This window comes from Melanerpes formicivorus, unplaced genomic scaffold (assembly GCF_026170545.1).
Source record: "Melanerpes formicivorus ecotype bairdi unplaced genomic scaffold, bMelFor1.0.p_v2 SCAF_29, whole genome shotgun sequence".
Lineage (NCBI taxonomy): Eukaryota > Metazoa > Chordata > Aves > Piciformes > Picidae > Melanerpes > Melanerpes formicivorus.
This window is the reverse complement of record NW_027142381.1, coordinates 8,943,280-8,964,865: the sequence shown is the minus strand read 5'-3', so window position 1 is coordinate 8,964,865 and position 21,586 is coordinate 8,943,280. Positions and strand designations below refer to the sequence as shown.

Genomic DNA, 21,586 nt, shown 5'->3' with positions numbered 1-21,586 from the left:
GCTCTGTTTTCCCTCTGCTTTCTAAGTGAGCACAAGATGAAAGTCCTCGGCCACAAGGAAGATGCTGGTCCGTGGGGTGGGGATGTGGGCTCTGGGCTCTCCCCTCTGAGCGCTGTGCTTGTGCTTGAGCTCCGGCGTGAAGCCCTGGGCGATTGCTATAGGCAGGCGATTGCTATAGGCAGGCGCTAGCCGGCAAGGCAGAGCCCCGGCGATCCCCGGAGACACGAAATGTGAGCAGTGAGCCGTGGCAGCTTTCTCACGCAGTGCCTGTGACAAGAGAAATGTGACCCCGGCCCTTGCCAAAAGAGCTCCATTCTTCCCAGCAGAAAGCCAGGCGTTTGGAGCGCTCACAGAAAAAGGTTTCCTAGCTAAGGTTTCCCAGGGTGCAGAGGCATCTCTCAGACCTGCAACCTGCTCCTGCACAACCTTGTTTTTTCTGTCTAAACCTCTTCCCCCCCCAGCCCAGCGGCAGTTAGGGGAAGTTTGTGCTCCAGAGGGAGGAGGGGAAGGGGGAGCTCTTGAAGGGCTCAAATGATTGAGTCAAACAAGCAGAGGATTTCAATTTGCTGTGTTTTGTTTCCTTCTCTGCTAATAAGTTCAAATGCTTCAGAGGGCAAGCTGCTAATCTGCTGGATTCCCCAGCCTGTACCTGAGGGGATGGAAGAGGCAGGAGGTTTGCCAAGGTGTTTTATTTTATCAAAGCTGCAGGAATGTGGAAGGTGCAAGAGAGGTGCTGAGGAAGGTAAGGGGAAGACAAATGTGAGAACAGCCCTTTGGGAGTAGGGACAGCATCCTGGGCAGTAAAACTGCTTCAGCACAGGCTTGCTCTGAGAGCTCCCAGTCCTTCAGAGCCAGTGCTGGAGTGTCCAGGCCAGCCATGCAAAGTCCCTCCCTGCCTCTGAGAGCTGGGGGTGCTCAGTACCTTGCAGGATGAGGATTGCAATGAAGAGGAAAGGGAAGTGCAAGAATATGACTGGGACCTAGAATTAGTCATTCCCTTCCTGACCTTGCTGAAGGAAGTGTCTGGCTTTATATTATTTTTTGGGTTTGTTGTTGCTTTAAGCTCTGCTCCTTTATTTGTGCTGCAAGCTCACACAGGTACAGGGTTTTGGTTTCTTTATCCCTGCCTCCCTGGCCTGAGACTTCCTTTACAGGTGTGTGAGGGTAAGATTAGTGCAGTCAAAAATCCTGGAGGAGGTTATCTGTACAGGCACTTGAAGTCCTGCATGGGCTTAGGGCTGTGTGAGAATTAGGAAGGAGAGGAAGGATCTGAGCCTTGGTTTCCCCAGCTGTCAAGAAAGATTTATTCAGGGCTGATCTTTACGTGGGGCAGGGAGGTGGAAGCCTTTGATTTCTTGAGGCTCTTCAGTTTTCTTTCAGTGCTCTCACAATGCAGGTCAGTGTCTCAGCCAATACAGAATCCCTGGAAGGGATCTCAGGAGATCTTCCCAAAGGCATGAGGAGCTCTTTCTACTCCATTTCTGACAGATGCTTGTTAACTTACTGAGACCTTGGTTGAAGGACAAGACTCTGACTTAGGCTTTGGGAAGCCTTAGCTGTTGAGGACCAGGTCCTGTACTGCTCGTGATACTCTTCCACTTTGAGCTGTTTGAGATCTGGCTGCATGTGAACAGGTACAGGATCTGGGGACCCTGTGGAGGGACTCAGGTAAGTGAGCAGAGGAGGAGTGCTGTGCTTGGACAGAAGTACTCTCCAGAGCAGGGTAGCTTCATAAGCCTGCCAAATGGCACAGGCATTCATGAGTGGATGGGAAACCTTATCAGGTCTGTAGGCCCCTTTGGAGTAGTGATAGCCTTTGGTACATGCTCTGTGCAAGGAGATGTAGTGGTCTTCCTGTGCTCCATGTGAAAGCAGAGTTAAGCCTGGTCAGGCATGGCTAAGCTACTGGTTGGGTTAGCTAATGATGCTCGCTGAGTGCTGGAGACAAGTCTGAGCTGCAGAGGTGATGTGGCAGCAGCAGGGCTGTGCTCAGCAAGAGCTAAGTACACTTTCTAGCCTTCTAGAGTGCTCTCAGTCAGTCTGGTGCAGTTGCATGTCCCCAGGTCAAAAAGGAAGGGGGAGGGCTTTCATTTTTAGTGTTCAGTGGGTGTGAAATCTTACATGTTTAAGCTGAGCACTGCTCCTGTAGCTGCATTAGGTTCAGTTGCCTCCCTAGGATGAAATCTTTGCAGAGAATCATGTTATCAGGCACATGGAGCCACTTGGTTGTACAGTTTCATCCTCCCACTCTTTGCTGGGGAGGCCTCAGCAGAGTGTTTCCAGCTCTCAGTTGCTGGGATTGTGAAAAAGAAAGGAGGGGAGAGAAAAGAGTGGTATGTGGCCTCCAAGTGACCCAGAAATGATGCTGTCTGCATCATCTGACAAAGCAGAAATAACATACTGTAGTGTTTGGGCAGTGGCTATTGTGTCAGCCTCAGGCATGACTGAAGCTTCAAAGGAAAACCCATCCATCTGGTGCTGGGTCTCTCCCTGTCCCACCACCTCTCTCTGCTTTTAGTTACTGGTTTCTCTCAAGGCTTTTTATTTTTTGTTCCCCAGAGTATACCTTGTCCCTGCACTCTCCTGCTGGACAGGGCTTCTTCAGCAATGCATTGAGAAATGCCCAAAGACCCTCAGCCAGCCCAGACCCCCAGGTTCCACAGAAAGCAGCAGGCTGTTTCAGTGCAGAATCTGCTGCAAGCCCAGCGGGCTCCCAAACTCCATGCACAGACCCTCAGCTGATGTGAGCTGGCACAGCTTCCTCCCCCTGGCATGGTGGTACCCCCAGAGTGTGCATCCCCATCTGTGTCATCCTTCTTATTCCCTCTTCTTTCTGGAAGCTCCATCACAGTCAGTGCTGCCATGACCAGAGGACTAAGTTAGGCTCTTGTGACCTGCCTCTAGAACTGCTGCTTCACTTTCTGCAAGTGAGTTTTAATCTTTCTTCCTCTCTCTCACTTTTAACAAGCTGCTGCCATGTGGGCTCTTGGGAGTGTGTTGATGCCCCTCAGTTGGTTTGGGCACACAAAGCAGTGGCACTGTTCTCTCAGCTGTCCTTGTCAAAGGGGTCCAGCATAGCAGTAGCTGGTGTGCCACTGCACTTGTGCAGCCAGTGGAGAGGTGAACAGGAGGCAGACCCCAGGAAGCAACTCCTCTGGCTCCGGTGTCAGGCCTCACATCTTGGGCTGGAGTCCTGCTCACACATCCGTGCTGAGTGAGTCAGCTGGGTTCAGGGAAGAGAGTGTAAGTTCCACTGCCTGCAGGGCAGTGCCTGATGGGGTGTGAGCTCCTTTCCTCAGGTGCCATCTCACATGAACAAATCAGTCTGCTACCAGATCCTTCTTTGCAATGTTTTATCTGCTGGCTTGGCCTTGCTCAGCTGTGGCTGGTCAAGAGCCACATCCAATCTCATCCTTGAGTGGACTCAGTTCTGTTGGCTTGGAGGTGAGAAATGGAGTGATGACTTCATTTGTTAGGACACAAATAATTCCTTGAAAGGTTTTGTTTGTTTCTTTGGACTGTGGTTTTTATTTGCTTGGGGGGTTTTGGTGGTGGTGCTTGGCTTCTTGTTTGTTTATTTGTTTGCTTTGGGTTCTTCTAATTTTGGGTTGTGTCTTTGGCTCCTGTGCAGCTCTTGTGCTTGCCTCAAAAGGAGCCTGTTTGAATTCCATGCTGACCTGGAGGTAGCTTTGAAGTTTGTGAGCTGATAAGACTCTGCAGCTGAATCCTGCACCCTCTGAGTGTTCCTAATGACAGCACAGATGGGAAGGATGGTTCTCTGTGTGGTCGAACGAAATGTTCCCTGAACAGGTTTGGCTGTTTTCTCGCTGCTAAATGAACATATGTCATGGTAAAAGGGTACAGACCCACTCTCTCCCTTCCCCTAGGCACATTTGGGTTTAAACCAGCCAAAAGCAGGCATTGGTTTAGCTCTGTCTACACTGGAAGGGGAACAGTCCACATCGCTTCAAGGTGTCTCTGTGCACCGCAAGCTGGTTCTGTGAACGCGGAGGGGGAAATGAGAATTTCTGAGCCTTCAGTTGCTGCTCAGAGATGCTCTGATCAGATGATAACAGTTCAGATAGCTGGGGGCACTCAAATGAGTCAGCTGCTTAAAGTTTAAGTTCATCAAAGGAAGAGCTCAGCGTTGGTTGTGTGGCTACAGGAGCTGTGAAGACAGTTGGTTTGTTGTTACTTGAAGGGCACTGCAGACCTGGCTTTGAACCAGAACTGTTAGGATGGCTGGGACTGAAGGCTCTGTCCTGTGTCTGCAGATTCTGGGCAGAGCTGAGGCTAGAAGCTCTGTCTTGTGATCCTCCATCTGTCTGCTCCTGGCTCCATGCACGGTTTGCAGGGCAGAGCAGGAAAACCTCAGCACTATTTCCACAGAGTGATTCTTTGGCTCTATTCTTGTCCCCTCTGGTCAGGCAGAGTGTCCTGGTGTCTGTCTTTGGGTCTTCTCTGTCCCCAGAGAAGCTCAGGTTCTGATCTGATCACAGTCTCTGATTGCCTTAAGTGCTGGACAGCAGGGAATGTCCTGCTCCAGACACACTCTGCTGTGCTGCATTTCCCTCCTGCCTGGAGAAGCCATCCAGCACTTCTGATGCTTTCCACCAGCTCAGTATCCCTGCCCTGTTACAGCGATATCCAGGGGCATTTCTCTCTGTTGTGGTCATCCTTTCAAAACCCAGGGAAGGTGGTCTGCTCTTATGGCCCCTTCCAAGATGAGAATCTGAGGTAGAGCAGCAACAGCCCTGCCTCTGCAGTGCTGCCTTTGCCCTTGCTGCTGGGCTGCAGGGCAAGGGAGCTGCGCTGTGCACCGTGCATGGCAGCTCAGGAGGTGTCCCCTTGTGCGGGCGTCTGCACAGGGGCTTCCCCAGCTCTTGGGCAGGTTCTGTCCCAGCCCTCAGCTTCCCCTGCTCTCGGGCAGGCTCTGTCCCAGCCCTCAGCTTCCCCGGCTCTTGGGCAGGCTCTGTCCCAGCCCTCAGCTCCCACACCCCAGAGCAAGCAGCCTTGCATGCTGAAGAGCTTGCTGTGAGGAGTGAAACGCTTGTTCTTGCCTTTGCATGGATCAACTCAGTTGCACCTTTTTTCTGCTGTAACTCAGACGACTTTGCAAACGGTGCCCTGAAGTACACTCACACTGCTGCTGGTCCCCCAATGGCTGCTGAGATCTTTATCAGTTTCTCACATGGCTGCTGAGTGTGACTTCAGAGGCAAATCTGGCGAGTCAGATTCTGACCTTGTTATGCTCTTCTCAGTGCTCAGGTTGCTCCAAGTTTGGGTTTTTTTGGCCTGACTTCAGGTTTGCCTGTGTCATGGCACTGGGGAAAATAAGTAAGAGTCACCTAAAGGTGTGAAGTGAATAATCCTCTGTCTCTGGATGCCCCAAAAGGACTCCTCTTACCTTCCCCAGTGTCCCATGCAGGTAAACTGAGTTAGAAAATTTCAGGAGGCAGAAATGCAGAAGCTCCCTCACTGGCCTGGATACCATTCCAGCCAGTGCAGCATCCTTCTGCAGCAGCAGCTATTGCCTGATGCTTCAGGGAGTGCTCCCTTGCCCTCTGGGTCCTGTTCTTGGCAGGAGGTTAATAGAGGAGTTCCTTCCTGATTAATTCCTGTCTGAAGGAAGATGGATGATTTACATTTCTCTCAGCCACATGTGAGAGCTGGGTCATCCATTGATCTGGTCCTTTTCAGGCACTGGCTTGTTAAATTGCAAGGCAGTAAGTGGTTGTAGGCTTGGAAGTGTTGGTGTCAGCTCCTATTGATCATCTTCTCAAGTGCTGCCAGGCTCCCTGAGATTTCATCTCCTGGGACAGGAGAAATAGAAGCTGCTTTTGAACATGTGCTTGATTTGTTGACTAAATAATGGCAGTTGTTTGTTTGGGGTATTGCAACCCCCTCTCTTCTAAACACTGCACATGTTTCCAGTCGTCAGGAGAAGCTGTAGGCATCGGAGAGCAGAGCGCCGTAAGCCTTGCGAAAGAGTTGAGAGAGTGTGGTTGTGAAATGCATGAATCAAACTTGTTGATGTTCTGAAGAAATCTCAGCTGGCACTTTGGCCTGGCAGAGCCCTCCCTGAGTCCCTCTGCCTCTCCCCACCTCGCTTAAAGTACAGCTTCCATTCTGTGCCTCAGTTGTCCCTTCCTCTGTGAAGTGCAAATCACTCCTGTGGCTGCATTCCTGGGGTGTGCTGAGGTGTGTGCATTGAGAGCCAGCCAGGGGAGACTTCAGAAGAACCAAACTCTTGTGTCCTCAGCTCCTTTCTCCCTGTTAGCTTGGAGCAATTCATTGCATTCAGAGTGACTGGGGTCTGGCCAAGTGCAAAAGCTGCAGTGGGTGTCATGCACTTGCCTTGCCTTGCCTTCTGCAGCAAGATGCCACTTCTCCAAACAGGAATAAAACATAACTGACAAGAAGCTGAGAGCCAGCTGACCCCCAAATGCATGAAGCTTAATTCCTCTCTTTAGGGACCTTGACTATTAACCTCCTCTGCCAAAGGAAGTCAGAATGTGAGTTCTGTCAATTAGCAGAGGTCAGAAACATTTAGGCTGCAGTTTGAATACTGACTTCTTCCAACTCACCCTGGCAGTATCTCCTTGCTTGCCAAGGGCTCCTGAGTTTTGCACCCTGATGGCAGTGAACTCGTTGGACAGATGCCATTGTTTGTGCCATGGCTGCAGAGGTGCAGCTGAAGAGCCTGTTGGGTGGTTTTTGTTCATCCTCTAAACTCCCAGCTGCTGGCTGGAGGTCAGGGGCACAGGCAGCCTGGGATCTCCAGAGGGCTGCTCTTTATTTTGTGTAAATTAATTCAAAGAAGTACAAGCTCGGCAGTTTTGTCCTAAACATCTTGGGCTTGCTGCTCACATCTGCTCTCGAGGGATATTGACTTAGAAAGTTCTGGAAGGAGGAGCTAGCCCTGCATCCAGGAGCACACCTTGAGGCATGTGCAGTCAGAGCAAGCAGGAGCTGAGTGTCCTGGCCACCAGCTCCTGCAGGCAGGGCTCTGCTGGAGCTCCCTGTGAGCAGCACTTCCCTCCAGCTGCTCCATATCCTGCCTCTGCTCTTCTTCTTTCCCATCTCTGTGGCTTTCAGGCGGTTGGGTACCGCTGCTTCTGTTGTGGGGTTTGCCATTTGTGATGAGTAGGTTGTGCTGTTCGGCAAGCAGGCAGTGAGTAGCTTACTATTGGCTTTATCTCTCGGTCTAGGCTGTGGTTGGAGACCTGCATGTTGTTTGTGGGTTTTCATCTGCGTCACTGAGCCCAGAAGTTTTATTATATTCTCAGAAAAGGGTTTTGCAACAGCTCAGCTATTAGAGCCAAGCCCTCTAGTTCAGCTAAGAGTCTGGGCAGGAAATAGCAAAATGAAATTCATCCTAGGGGAGAAGCGTGGTGCATGTAGGGTGGGAAGAGAATGCAGAGGCACTATTTATAGGGCTAGGGGAAAACAAATTGGGACTTGAGGAGCAAATGTGAAGGAGCTGTCCTGGGAAAACCAGGCTTGGCAACCCTGAGATACCCAGATCTGTGCTGTCAGCCTGCTTCCCCAGTTCTGAGGGCTGGGTTTCTGGTCTATCCTGACAAAGAAGGAAAGGCTGACATTGAAATCTGTGCTGCACCTTCCAGCAGCGTCCTTTGAGGACTTCATGCTCTGGATGAGACTTGTCAAGCGAAAACATTTGAGCCCATGTGTTTTGAAGCTGCATGAAAACAGCAGAAGGCAGCCCCTGCTCCAGGGGGGCTGTGCAGCACGGGCAGGCAGAGCCACGGGCAGGCAGAGCCACGGGCAGCGTGCAAGAGGAGGGAGAGGATTTCATTTGCTGATGGTCAGACAGCAGGTCAGTGGCAGGGCTAGGAGTGGAGCCCAGCTCCCTGGAGCAGAAAGCTGTTCTCTGACTCACTGCATGTGGTGCTCCTGGCGTTACACTGAGATTAGTGAGAATTTTGTGGGGGCTGCAAGAGCAGTGACTGTGCTTCAAGAATGTCCTTCCTCAAAGCAGCACGCTGGCCTCGTGATGCTGCAGAGCGCAGCAGGATGATGTGGGCCATGCCTAATGTGGATGATGACTTCTTGGACTTAATTTGCCTTTTTTTTTTGGTTTTGTTTATAAATAGATGCTAAAACCTCCTTGTCTTCCACGGTGGTTTTGGGAACAGATTCCCACACCCTTTCTTGCCACTGTCAGTGCTTGCAGCTCCCTGCTTTCTACTGGGCTATGTGCTACTTCGAGGGCATTTGCATAAAATTACTGCTGCACAGAACTAAGTGTGGAGCTCTGGCTTTAGAGAGGATGCTGGTGTCTCAGAAAAGGAGCCTTGCCTGCTGGGAGACCCTGCACTCAGATAAGAGGTGACTGAGGAGAGCCAGGCTGCCACTTCTGTACCCCCTCCTGCCACACCTGGCTCTGCCACTTTCCAGATCAACTCTGCAGTCTTGCTGCTTTCCCCAGCTGCTCAGCAGCCCTGAAGTGTGCCCAGGAATGGGGAAGGGGTGAGGTGACCCTGGGGAGAAGCAGTAAGCTACCTCAGCACCCTGGGAATTCTCCATACTGTGGCTTACAAGCATGCAGCTGACTTGTTTGCCTTTGGCTGGGCTTTGTGGCTGCAGTTTGTCTCTCAGGGAGCATATCAGCAGTGAACCTTGCTTGGAACTGCCTCCAGACAAAGGGAAGGCTTGGGTGATTTCTCTCTTCCTTCTCCTTTCCATGCCATATCTGCTGCATGGCTAGGAAGCTATTTGTGATTTATGTAGGCTGATTTCTGGCAAGTTGGAGGCTCTTGAGTAGTCCTCAAGCTTCCTGCAACCTCTTCTTTCTGCCTCTTCCCTCTATTCACACCACTTCTTCATTGCTCCTATTGCTCCCATCCCCAATCCCAGCCTGTTCTTTTTCACTTCTAGCCTGTGGGCTGCTAAGATCCATTCTTTGTGGAGAAGGGCAGGTGTGCTCCCCACGCTCTGTCAGGGCTTTGGCTGTCCTGTTCCTGTCTTTGCCCATGGCAAGGTCCTTCTTTCTCATTCTAATCTCTGCCTCCCTAATGCCTCCTGAGGGAAAAAGGATGCAGACATGATACATTTGGAGACAGCAAGAGCAGAACCAAGTATCCTGAGCAGAATGAAGCCCTGATGATGAGAATGTAGGTCTTGCCTGTTAAAATCAGATGTTTAGGATAGCTAAGGCAAAAGGCACAGCCAGGACCCACGGCAGGGTTCGGTCTGCCCTGTGGAGCAGTTGCTTTGACTGTAGGAGACGTTTCCAGCCCATCCTCCTCTCTGGGGGGTACCTCCAGCTGTCCTCAGACTTGCCTGCAATGGCCAGGAGGATCTGCAGAGCTGTGCTGTGTCTAACATGGGCCTGCTGGCAGTGCCAGGTCAGGATGTGTGTGATACAAAGCCAGGAGGTGGGGAAGTACTTAGAAGGAGAGTACCTGGAACAGCATCTCTGAGGTCACTTCTGACCTGGCTGAGCAGGAGAGCTGTGGGAAAATGTGACAGTGAGAGAGCAGAAGGTCATGACTGAGGCAGCTGATGACACCATATGTGCCCTTGCATGTCCTGAGATAACTCTGAGGGAACAGAGCACACATACTCCACAGACATCTTGCTCCAAGGTGCAGCTGCATAGGAGAGTACAGCTGAGGGCAAGCCCACGAGCAGGGCACAGGCAGTCCAGGCTGCAGCAGTCACAGAGGCATATGGCACCGTGCTGAGGGAGCCAGCTGATGTGTCTGCACTTGGCACAGAGCACAGGCAGAGGAGCATGGCTGGTGGTGGTGCCCAGGCCTCTGCTGAGCCCATCCCCAGGCTCTTTGGAGCATGGCTGCCTTTGGCAGAGCCAAGGCTGCCCGCGGGGGGCTGCCCACGGGGACCTGCCCTGCCCCTGGGGTCTGACTAGAGAGAGCAGGCAAAGGGTGGGAAAAAGGAAGCACTCTCATCCCCTTTTTATAGAAAGAGGTACTGAGACTGAGGGCAGTGGGGTGGGATTTCCAAGGTGATTTCTTTTAGGTCTTCTGCTCCAAAGCCACATTAGGAAGTTATGGTTAAAAGGTTCCTCTGGCTCCAGCTGAATGGCCACAGGGTGAGTGCCAAGGGCTGGCTGAGTCTTCTAGGACACAGCAGTCCTGTTGCTGCACAGCTGCCTCTCCCAGCAGAGGCACTGCTTTGCATTGGTGTTTGCATTGCATGAAGGGTTTGAGTCGCTGCTGTACCAACCCAGCTTCTGATAAACCTCAAACTTGATGGCTCTGTTGTCTGCACTTACAGACGTGTGGACAGAAGCAAGCTTTCTATGCCTGAGTTGTGAGGAGTCAGATCAGCCAACCCAGCTGCTGCACAGAGCCTTTGCTGATGGGAGTGTAGAGAGGAGTCCTGCAGGGATGGGTCCTGCAAGGTCCTGCCCTGTGCTGAGATGCTGAGGAGTGAAGCTGCTTGGTGTGAGGGCCATGCCTGAGCTTCTCTGAGTGCTTGCAGGAGTGTAGCCTTTATAGAGCCATAGAACCATTGCAGCTGGAAAAGACCTCTAAGATCATCAGGTCCAACCTCCTCCCCAGCACCTCCGGTGAGCCCCACTCCCAGGCCAGTGTCCCCCCCGGCCAGGTACCGTGCACAGCGCCTGGGAAGCTGACACCGCACCCCAGGAACTTAACTCTTTCCTTTCTGGCTCCCAACAGGTGAAACTGATTGACTACATCCACAGGCAGCGCCAGTGCAAGCTGAGTGTGCCCCTGCACGACAGGACAGCTGAGCTCAACAGCTACCCACGGTTCCACGACTGGCTGGACATCGTCAATGTCAGGAAAGAGGTTGTGCAGGTAAGGGGAAGACAACCTCAGCACAGAACCCTCCTGCTCTTTCAAGACATTCCCAGCTGCCTGTCCTCTCCCAGGAGTGCTCAGGCACTCCCTTCCCTTTGTCCTCCTCTCAATTTGTAGCTCTTCTCCTCACAGCATCTGAAGCAACACCTCCCACCTATGGCTCGGGATGAGGCAAAGGTGCTGCATTACCAGGACCTCCTGTCCTGCCTGCTAGCCCTGGTGTCATGCTCAGAACTTCATCACTGACTACCTTCTAGAAAATAACCTCCTGCACCGTGCCATGGCCTGTGTCCAGTACCAGCCAACAAAAAAGACCAGGGCTTCCAGCTCTGTGTGGGGACATACCCAAAACCTTACTGAAAAGGCTGAGTCCTTACAGCCTGTTTGTCTCTGAACCCTGCATGCCACAATTAGAGCTCCCTGGGATCCCAAGAGAGCCAACAGCTCTCCCTTGAAACAGAGCAGCAGAAGTAGTCAGACTTTACAAGTCTGGCCCAGGCTGATGGCTCTGTGTAGCCTCACAGAGCACTGGAGGCCAAGTGAGCTGCAGCCCAGTGATGGGCAGGGAGAGTTTAATCTGGGTTTGAGTGGGGGTAGGAGTCTTGGCACAGGAACCAGGGAGGGTTTTCTCATTTTATACACACACACACACACTCACCCAGCCCTGAGGAAAGCTCTGCTCCAAACTGATAGCAGTGAGCATTGCATCAGTGTAAAGGAATGGAATAAATAACCCTCCTGTGGTGGGCTGTGTGGTGGCCAGCACCGTGCTCACAGGCCAAGGCTCCTTCTGATCTCTGCACTTTAATTCTTAGCATGCAAATTACTGGGAGCCTCTTTAGTGCACAGCATATTCTCATCCCTCTGACCAGAGGAGCCAACACATTTTTTCCTTTCTTGAAGAGGAGCCTGAAATCCCAGCTGTGTTTAGGTGGTTACTGGGGACTGCAGGGCACTGACATCAGTGGAACTGGACTGTCCCTGTCCTGCTCTGGGGACACTCCAGCATTACATTAATGGCAGTGTAAGTAGAGCTTAGTCCAGTAGTGGCTAAACAAAACAGAGAAGGTTTTTTTCCACTCTTCCCCCCACTTTTGGCTCTGCAGGCCAGATCACAGTGTTCCCATTTAGCCTCCTTTGATCCTTACACCAGCAAAAATTCTCCAGCTTCAGCAGCACTCTGCCTGAGTGAAAAATTCAGCAGATTGTCATCAAAGTTATTCCAGCTTGGTGCTGATGTAACTAAGCAGCCCCTGGTGAAACAGGATGAGCTCAGGGCCCAGTTGTGCCTTCTGTTCCCTACCGTTCCTTTTGATTGTGGCACTGGATTCGCCTTCAGCCCAGCCAGGCTTGGGGGGGCAGAGCTCAAGGTGCAGCAGTGACAATGAGAGAACAGAAAAGCTGCCTGGTGCTGTGGCCAAACTGCCAGGCTACCAACTATTGTTGGTTTCTAAGGTTACTGGAATTGCCTGAGCCTCAAAGAATGTCTTTGTAGCTCTTTTTAAAAACCTTCCTGATGCCTGCAGAACTGGGGGAAGGGAAGAGGTGAAGGGAAAGGGTGGAGAAGAGGGGGAGGGAGGCAGACAGTTCAAATCTGCCACATCCTGCTAATTCAGGGAGCAAACGGGCTTCAGAGTGCCCTTCCCTACGTGTGGTCACTGAAAAAAAAGGTGAACAAATTCAAGTTTGTTCTGAGGCAGGAAGAGAACATTTTCCAGCTCTTTGTTTTGATCTGTGCACCCTTGCTGCCCTGTCTCCAGCAGTGACCAATGTAGTGAGCTGTGCTCCTCCTGTGCCCTGGGACAGAGCATGAGAGGGGCACAAAGCATTCAAATCCCTCCCAAATGCAGGGTGAGTTTTGGAAAGCCGTGCAGAGGAGGCTCAGGGGAGACCTTATTGCTGTCTACAACTCCCTGAAGGGAGGCTGTAGCCAGGTGGGGGTTGGTCTCTACTCCCAGGCAAGCAGCACCAGAACAAGAGGACACAGTCTCAAGCTGCACCAGGGGAGGTTTAGGCTGGAGGTGAGGAAGAAATTCTTCCCAGAAAGAGAGATTGGCCATTGGGATGTGCTGCCCAGGGAGGTGGAGGAGTCACCATCCCTGGAGGTGTTTAAGAAGAGCCTGGATGAGGCACTTGGTGCCATGGTTGAGTTGATTAGATGGTGCTGGGTGATAGGTTGGACTTGGTGATCTCTGAGGTCTTTTCCAACCTGGTTAATTCTATTCTATTCTCTCATAGAATGGTCTGGGTTGGAAGGGACCTCTGAAGTTCATCCACTCCAAACCCCCTGCACTCAGCAGGGACATCCTCAACTAGATCAGGCTGCCCAGAGCCCTGTCGAGCCTCACCTTTAGTATCTCCAGGAATGGGGTCCCAACCAGCTCCCTGGACAACCTGTTCCAGTGTTCCTCCACCCTCTTAGTAAAGAACCTGTTCCTAAGATCCAATCTCAATCTGCTCCTCTCTAGTTTGAAGCCATTGCCCCTCATCCTATCACTAGCACAGCAGCTGAGCTAAAAACCTCATTGCCCTCTTCTTGCAGTGATTTTTGTGGTGGCTGTTCTGTTCTTTCACTGCTCAGAAAGCAGCCAAGGTTGGTGTTTGTGTCTTGGACAGCAGCAGGCGGTGCAGCGATGTCTGCGGTCAGATGCCTTTCAGGAGCGCTGGAGCTGTCGTGGGGTTGTTGCTGTTGCTTAGATTTCATCCAGCATGTGAACTGCATTTCAGCTGAGTGCTTTCAAATGGAAATCACTGACAGAGGCAGATTTAATAGGTTAGGTATTAAGAAATGTGCAATGGTTTCCCTTGGCTTCATGCACACTGCCTGCGACATGAGTGGGGAGAGAGGTGGTCAGGCAGCCTGGCTAAGCCAGACAGGGAAAATAGGGACCCTCAGTCCTGTGTTCTGTGGCTGGTGGACAACACACACTGGGGAACGACTTCCCATCTGTAAGGCTCACTGTAAAGCTGAGATAGTTATGCTGGGTTTCCTTCTTAGTGCTTCCAAAAGGTGCTGCAGAGAGGAAGAAAACCCCACAGGTGCTGTAAAGCTGTGTTCCCACTATGCACACAGCCCTCTCTCCTTGACACTCTGAGGCTCTGAAGCCAGTTGGAGAAGTTGCCAAGTACCTGTAGAGTCCCAGAGCCCTTTCCTGGACCCCTCTGAGGTCTAAAGAAGAGCAGCAGCGCGATGCAGGAGGTGCAGGTGTTGGGCTGTCCTGCAGCACGCTGCTTGTTAGGTACAAAGCAGGGGGAAAGGCCAAGTTCCTGGCTTTTTGGGGTTTGTTTTTTCTGTGCTTTTTGAAGTGGTTCTGATTCCCTTTGCATTCCTGGTGTTGCTGGAGGGAGCATTTCAAGACTGTGCTAATCTGTGACATAACACCTTTGAAAAGCAGCCTAATTGCCAGCGGTTTTTCAGCTCAGGGGTTAGACAAACAATGCTCTTTTTCTCTCTCCCTCTTGCCCTCCCCTCTCTCCCCCTCAGCCCTCTCCCAAATAAAGCTGCCACGCAGGGAAGCACAGCAGCTCCCAAGCTCTCCCGTCAGAAATAGAGCAGGGGCTCGAATTCAGAGTATCTGCTGACTCCCCTAGTCTGGGTTGAGGACTATTTTTTGCCGGTGACTTTGCTGGAGACATTGTGCAGCCCGAAAGCTCTCGCTGGTGTAATTGCTGCCTCCTCCTCGGGCTCCTTTCTCTCTTTGAAAGCCTGTATTTTTGAACAGGAATAATGACTGCTTGTAAAATCCTTTAGTTCTGGGAGAGATTAGAGCAATAACGATGCAGTGTTTATGGCGCTGGGCAACAGCTCGGAGTCCTGGGGACCCGGAGAGCAGGCAGCCGGTCACGCTGCGCCGGGTGCGGGCGCTGCGCTGCTCCGACCTGGCGGACCCGGAGGTAGGTGGTGAGCGCCAGCCTGGGGGTCGCGATCCTCTTTGCGCCCTGGAAACACACAGGGGTAAGGAAACTCTGAACCCCCACCCCACCTTGTGCTATTTCGGTTTCTTTGTTACTTGTTCTTCTAATCGGTTGCCAGACAGATGTTTATCGCAGCAAAGCCGCGGCTAGCGCGGAGGAGGCTGAGCTGTGGAGCTGGGCTTAGGTTGTTCTGTTGCCCTCTTTGGGAGTAGTTGTCTAGGAAATGCTGCAGTCCTTGATCCTGGCTGGGAGTGCTGGGGGTTGGGTAGCACTCTGTGTGCGGTTTAATACTGAAAGGGATGAGTAAATGGCTAAATGTGGTGGATTGGAGCTGGGAGAAGAGATACTGGAGCTGGGAAAAGATACTGGAACTGAGAAAAGGGATGTTGGAGCTGGGAAAAGAGATACTGGAGCTGGGGAAAGATATATTGGAACTGAGAAAGCCAGGACAAGGAAGCACACCGACAGAGGATGGATTTAAGCTACATAGTGGTCTGCAGTGGGTAGAAGTTACTCTGAAGATGGACCTAGAGGAATACACTGCTCTGGATTGTCCTCCCCTTGACAGCTGGAGTCAAGGATTAAGGGGGAGCGGGAAGGAAGGAGGATGTGAGCAGTGTTGTCCCCACTCTTTGGCTCCTGGAAGCAGTCTCCTGCAGAGCTGTTTACTGGGTTCTGTGTTTGGGCCATACTGCCAAAAAGAAGAGATTAAAAAGATCTCTAGTGGTTTGTTTTCCTAACACAGGGGGAAAAAAATCCTCTCTGCCTTTACTGTTGTTCTGCCCAGAGAGAACTTGTCACCATCTTACAGAGTAACTTAAGAGGAGAGTCATCTCCTTATCATCTTCTGAAACATGCCTGAACCAGCCCTGATCCCCGTGGAGCAGGGGTTCCAGTCAATCAACTTCAGGAAGCTGTTTTTAGAGTAGGTAACTGTCAAGCCCAGGGAGGGGCAAATCCTACCCTGCTGATTGCTGGCTGTGAGCAGAACTTTGCCACCAGGGAGCAGGTTTAACAGTGCTGTGCTGGGCTCTGCTTTATGGCAGTTCCCTTTGGGGGATGTATTTGGCTTCTACTATATCTACTTTTTGCTGATGCCTCCTGCTGGCTTGTGACACTTTTCTCCTTCCCCACTCAGCATCACTGCCCCAGACCTGCTTTCTTGTGAGTAGCCAAGAGTGGTTCCTGAGCACAGTGGGGAGCAAGGCAGGAAAGGCTCATGCCTCGAGTAGGAATTGCCTGCTAAGTGTCTCCTGCTGTCGAGGATGCAGCACTGGCACAGAGTTGATGCTGTGAGACCATGGCAGATGGTTAGACTTGCATGGACTTGCAGCAGAAGCTGCTGATCAGTTGTTGGAGGAAAGGGGGGGCTGTGTGTGTGCACCCTTACTTTGGCTGGGGGAACAGAAGAGGCAGATCTCCCAGAGCCTATCAGGTTTCCACAGCTGTATCCTCTCATCTTTTTCTGTCGTCGTATCTGCATGAGCAGACTGGGAGGGCTTTGGCTGTTTGGGGATTTCCATGGCTCTGGCAGGAGAAGCTCTGACAGGACTGCCAGATAGCAGAGATCCTGAATGTGCTAATTGTGTCTATGCAAATTAACTCTGTCCTGCAGGCTTCCTGCATCTCAATCTCCATCCCTATATTCCAGCTGAAGGCCCCTCCCCAGAGGGGAGGCTTCTGCCAGCGTTCCCTTTTCCTGCTAAGGGGTCCAGGGGCCCCTTGCAGCCTTGTGCACTGTGAATGGCTCATGGCAGGAGGTCAGCATGAGGCTCTGCTACCTGTCAGGATCTGCAGTGAAATGCAGCAACTGCTCCATCCCCTTCCCCACAGCAAACTATTAAGTGACAGCAGCTACCCTGTCCATGGAGAGCAAACCCAGTGGGAATGCCCTGAGACTGCCAGCTCCACTCCACCCTGGCTGCTGTGTGAGAGGTGAAGCAGTGAAGAGAGAGATGTTGAGTGAAGCCACAGCCTGGGTGTGCTCACAGTTTAGTGCAAGCTGGAGATTCCATGTGAGAGGCTTCCCACCAGATCTGCAGCAATTTAATAACACAACAAATTTTCAGTGCCTCCTTCGGCAGGCGCCAGAGAAGCAGAGCAAAATAACAACTGGTGGGCACAAGATGTTCTCAAGAGCATCCTTACATGCTTGGCTTAGAGCTATCAGTGGGAATTTAAGCACCTTATGTAATGGGCTTTCTCTTCTAGCATCTGCTGCTTTACAGGAGGATGATTGGTGAGGGAATGTATTGATTTTAAGAGGAGGCATTTGGGGCCCTGACAGCTCTCCAGCTCTATGGGAAGAGCCATCTCTGCTAGGTCAAGGAGCAGGGCAGGCTGCTTCGGCAGCACCAGCAGCAGCATTAGCTCCCTTGGCTTATCTGCAGGGAGGAATCTTGACCAAAAATAACCCATCCCCTGTGTCAGAGAGCAGCATTTTTGCCGTGTTTCAGGGATTTAAGTTGGACACCAGACAAGATTAAAGACCTTCTTACACCATTGTGTGAACTCTTCACCCTGACTAATTGAGGCTAACATTCAGATGGCTTCTTGGACACACTGTGATTTGCTTTTCCCTCTTTTCAGTGTGTGCCATGAGGTGCAGAGCCTGCAAGGCTTTGTAGAAGAGTCTTCTTACTCCTTCTAGGGAGGAACCATACCCTGGGCTGGGCTTGGCTTTTTAGCATCAGCTCTGCTGAGCAGTGTGTGGTGAGGAAGGCTTTAGCTTTTGCTGGCAGTTTTGAGGTACTGAAAAACTGAAAGCAGGTTTGGCCTCTCCTGCTCTGTATTTTTGTGTGTGTTTGGGGTTTGGTTTGGCTTGCTTTGAATCTGATCCTATTGTCAGAGTAGCATCTGAATTTCTTGCAGCTTCCCCTGTCCTGCTGTAGCCAAGGTGTGCCCAGGGAGCCTTTAAGCTGCATTGTTTTGAAGCTGTAGTTTCTTAAAGCCAGAGTACCCCTGAAGAAGCAGCTAGGGAGAGGTATGGACACACATTTCTCACCTTAGCTGCTGAAGACTGGGGGTGGGGGGGGTACCCCTTTGCAAGGGCAACTGCTCTTGCACTGAGGGTTGAAGCCCACCACGTGCTTCTCTGAGATGGGAAGGGAACATTGTCCCCCCATAACTCAACAGCTGAGCCGCAGCAGCAGCAGCTGAACCTGCCTGAAGAGCCATCTTGAACTAGTGACCCTCATCATTATCACAGTGGCTAACACAGGGCTAAATCATATCAGGCCAATCTTACAGGGATCAGGTTGACCAGTTTTATATTAAGCCACCACATATGTGGAGCACATGAGTGGCTGTTTAAAGAAAGCCTCTTACTTCCCCTCCCTCCTCCTTTCCACCCCCCCTCCCTTTAAGGCTTATTTCTTTTGTCGCGTGTCATGGGGGCTGGCAGCAGGTTCAGAAAGTCTGAGCTCTCCCAGCTCAAGGTCATTTGGATTGTTTAAATATAATCTCCTTTTCTGTACTTATACTTTCCTACAACTTGCTGTTCTGTCTTTCTAAAATTAAACTCCTGGGCCAAAGAGGAGGTTGGGCAGGAAGGGGGCAAGCTGGCGGCAGGCTGGACCCTGCCCCAGGCTGGACCCTGCCAGGCTGTGTGGCTGCTGGGGATGCAGAGCAAAGCTCTCAGCGAAGGGCTGGGGCTGCCCTGTGCTGCTCAGCTGTGGTGTCTGACCTGTTCCCACTTTTCGTGGCAAGGCCACACATGGAGCTGTAGAGCAGGGACCTGCTTATGGAGGTGAAACCAGTCAGCTTAGGGGTGCCCAAGCCCTTCACCGTGCTTGTGTCCTGCCAATGAAGCAGACAAAGGGGACAATGCCCCAAGGCTTCTAAGAAGCTCAGCAGCAGTTTGGAATGTTTTGTAGTTGGTAAAAAAATTGGTTTGCCAGGTTTCTCTCTGCAGGCAGGAAGGCTTGAAAATGCAAAGTGAATGCTTGGGGAAAAGTGAAAGCTGGGGATTACTGGTTGCAGGGCTTTGGTCTTCAAAAGGGAAAAGCACTAAACCCCATCAGACTTGCAAAGCAAGCAGGCCTGGAGTTAGCCATCAGGCTGCCACCAGACAAAGAGGACAGCCAAGTTAAGAGAGTCCCTTCTGCTTACTGGCACAGCCTGAAGCACACACTCACTACATGCTCTTTTTCTTTCAGTCCAAAGGCCTGAGTGAGCTCATTTTTCACTCCACTGGCTGCACAGGTACAAGGCTCTTGCCAAAGGTGTGGTGGCACTGCCCTAGGTAACTGCTGCACTTTCCTTGCAGGAGGAGAGCAGCAGAAGCTGACTGCAGCCTGACTGCTTGAGTGGGCTTGTGGGCTGCACTGATTCCCTCTTCACTTCTAGCCTGGGGTTTTATTTCATTGGGGTTTGCTTTACTGACTCTCCTGTCCTCTCCAAACAGGGCAAGGAGAAGGTTTCTCAGCATCTGATGCCACACTTGCTGGTAGGAAGCATTGTGGCTCGCTGACATTTCTGTTTGCTGCCAAGCCTTGATACCTCCTGTGCCAGTCACCACCCTGTTATCAGTGTGCTTGTCCAGCCTGGTCCTGCCACAGAGCAGACACTGGAGAAACCAGATCCCCAGTGGTGCTGTGGCCAGCCCCATCCCAGCTGGCCCTGCATGTCAGCTGCATGCAGTGCCCATTTAATGTCTGGGCTGCAAAGTGGCTGTGGTGGAAAAGCTTTGTTTCTCTGAGCAGATCTTACTCACTGACTTACTAATAGCTCTAATAAGTTACTGGTTACCTTGGTGTGGTGTGAGGTGATGCTGGGTAACATGGCCTGGCAGCTTTTACCCCAGTCTAAGGTGATCCTGCTGCTGAAAACTGACTGCATCATCTGGGCTGGTTTCTTAGAGGGGAGTGCTGGGGGTGAGGAAAGGTTTCAAGATCACTCAAGACTGACATGGCTGTGATCCTGCTTGCTCCAGGCCAGTGTCAGAGCATGAAATGGGATAGATGTTTCTGTGAGGACACTGTGCTTCAAGGGGAAACAGCAGCATCCAGCCCCAGAGCCTCTGCAGGGGCACCCGTGCTGCTGCTGGAGCAAACTTCCTTCCCTAGGACGCTAAAACTCACTCCAGGTTTGCCCCCAGTCACTGTCCCTTTTAGAGCTGCTTGTGTGGCTGCCAGGCTGAGTCTGCATGGCAGAACCACCCTTCTGATAGCACTGAACAAAGATGCTTCTGTCAGCTGCCCTCTGCGTGCAGGGGACAGGAATTCAGGGGGTGCCAACTGTAAGAAAGTCTTGGCCTGAGTCTCTTCTTACCAGCCCAGTTTGGCCTGGGCTCTGGGTGAGCAAACCTGTACTGGCTGCTGCTGGAGCACCTGAGGTGTGGAAATCCAAGTCCATTCAGATGATCTGAACCCTTTGGGGTTTTTTTTGTCCTTTGGAGTGAAAAGTCAGGTTAGGAATCCCAGGAGGGTGAATCTTGCTCTGTTTTCATTGGACTCTTGGTGCTTCCTGCCTTTTATCCAAGTGGAAGTCATTCAGGAACAAGCTTTTTGGGGGGCAGTCCTGCATCTTGGTGCTGCAGGTGTGGAGAAGAATGAATAATAATCCCCAGTGTCAGCTGGGATGGCTGTGGGTTTGTTACTCTGCTTGTTGTAGAAACCCAGGGAGATCTCCCCAAACATCCCTGAACTCTGGCTCTCCTGTGGACCTGCTTTGTGCTCACTGCTCATTGAAATTCTTGGCCTCTCCTGGAGTCAGCTGTGTTTGTGTTTCATCCGGTTCAGGGCACGTGACAGAAGATGCAGGATGCATTCCTTAGGCTTCTGCCCTTTCTAAATATATTATTTTACTATTTTTTTCCCTTTGCTGCATGCAGCACTTCCTAAAACTGGAGACTGTGTGAGGACTCCTAGAAAGCTCCCAAAGTTGGGGCTGCTCCTGGCACCGGCACAGTGCAAACCCGGAGCCACGAGCCTGGGTTAGGACAGCTGTGATTGCTAAAGGGCATTCAGCAGCATCCACATGTGGTTGTGGTGGGAAGTGGGGGGCGAGAGTCTGGAGGATTTCAGGCTCTTGGCTTTGTTTGTTTGTCCAGAGAGTGAGACATGTTTGGGAGTTTCCTCTTCCACTGAAAGCCGAAACACTTTTCTGTAGCTTGATTCAAAGAGGTTGAAGCTTTAGGAAGGGCAGATATTGTGAAACTGGTGATCTCATTGTGAGAGCTAGGCAGCAGTGAGGTTTGTTTAGGCAAAACTTTCAGGGAAATTCCTGGGTATCTGGGCTAAATATCCTGGTTTTGTTTATTAACCACAATCGCTGCGGACTTACGCTGGAAGCATTTGAATGGAGGGGGGAGAGGCAGCACAGCTCAGCTGTGTGTCAGGAAATACCAGATCACTTCATGCTTTCCACTCCCTTGTATCTTTTGTGGCTGCCTGGTCTAACCCTTATCACTCTGGGGGCTTTGGTGCACTAAGATGCACGAGGAGTTGTGCAGAAAGACCTTTGCAAGCAAGGTCTGGGTAAGGCTGCTTCTCTCATGCAGGGAAAGCTGCTGGAGGAGGAGCTCTCTATCTCCTTGTCTAAACATTTCCCTTTGTTTGACAGAAGAAGTCATTTTCCTCACTGGTTTTACTTTTCATTCCCCTATTGAAAAGCCAAACACCTTTATCTGTCATTCTTCCCCTCCCTCAGGTTTTAGGCCTGGTTTGTTTCTGAGGCTGTTTTTAATGACAAAGTTAAGCTTTCGTTAGCAGCCCTTCAAAAACACTGAGTGAAAACTTTCCACGGGGTGGGGGGAGAAGAAGAATATTGCAATCACCTCTAATCTTAACTTCAATACCAGAGGGTGACCATAACATCCTGGTGATACAGAGCACACTCAAGCATGTGCCTGGTCT

The 21,586-nt window shown here is 51.4% G+C and overlaps 1 protein-coding gene across 2 annotated transcripts in view; it reads left to right on the top strand.

The window, feature by feature from the left end:
* KSR1 (kinase suppressor of ras 1) overlaps positions 1 to 21,586 on the top strand; it is a 61,055-nt gene that overhangs the window by 19,471 nt on the left and 19,998 nt on the right. For both annotated transcript variants that reach the window (XM_068154922.1, XM_068154921.1), the window contains exon 2: positions 10,671 to 10,811. In XM_068154922.1, coding sequence (XP_068011023.1) covers positions 10,671 to 10,811 — 141 coding nt within the window. The remainder of the gene's footprint in view (positions 1 to 10,670; positions 10,812 to 21,586) is intronic.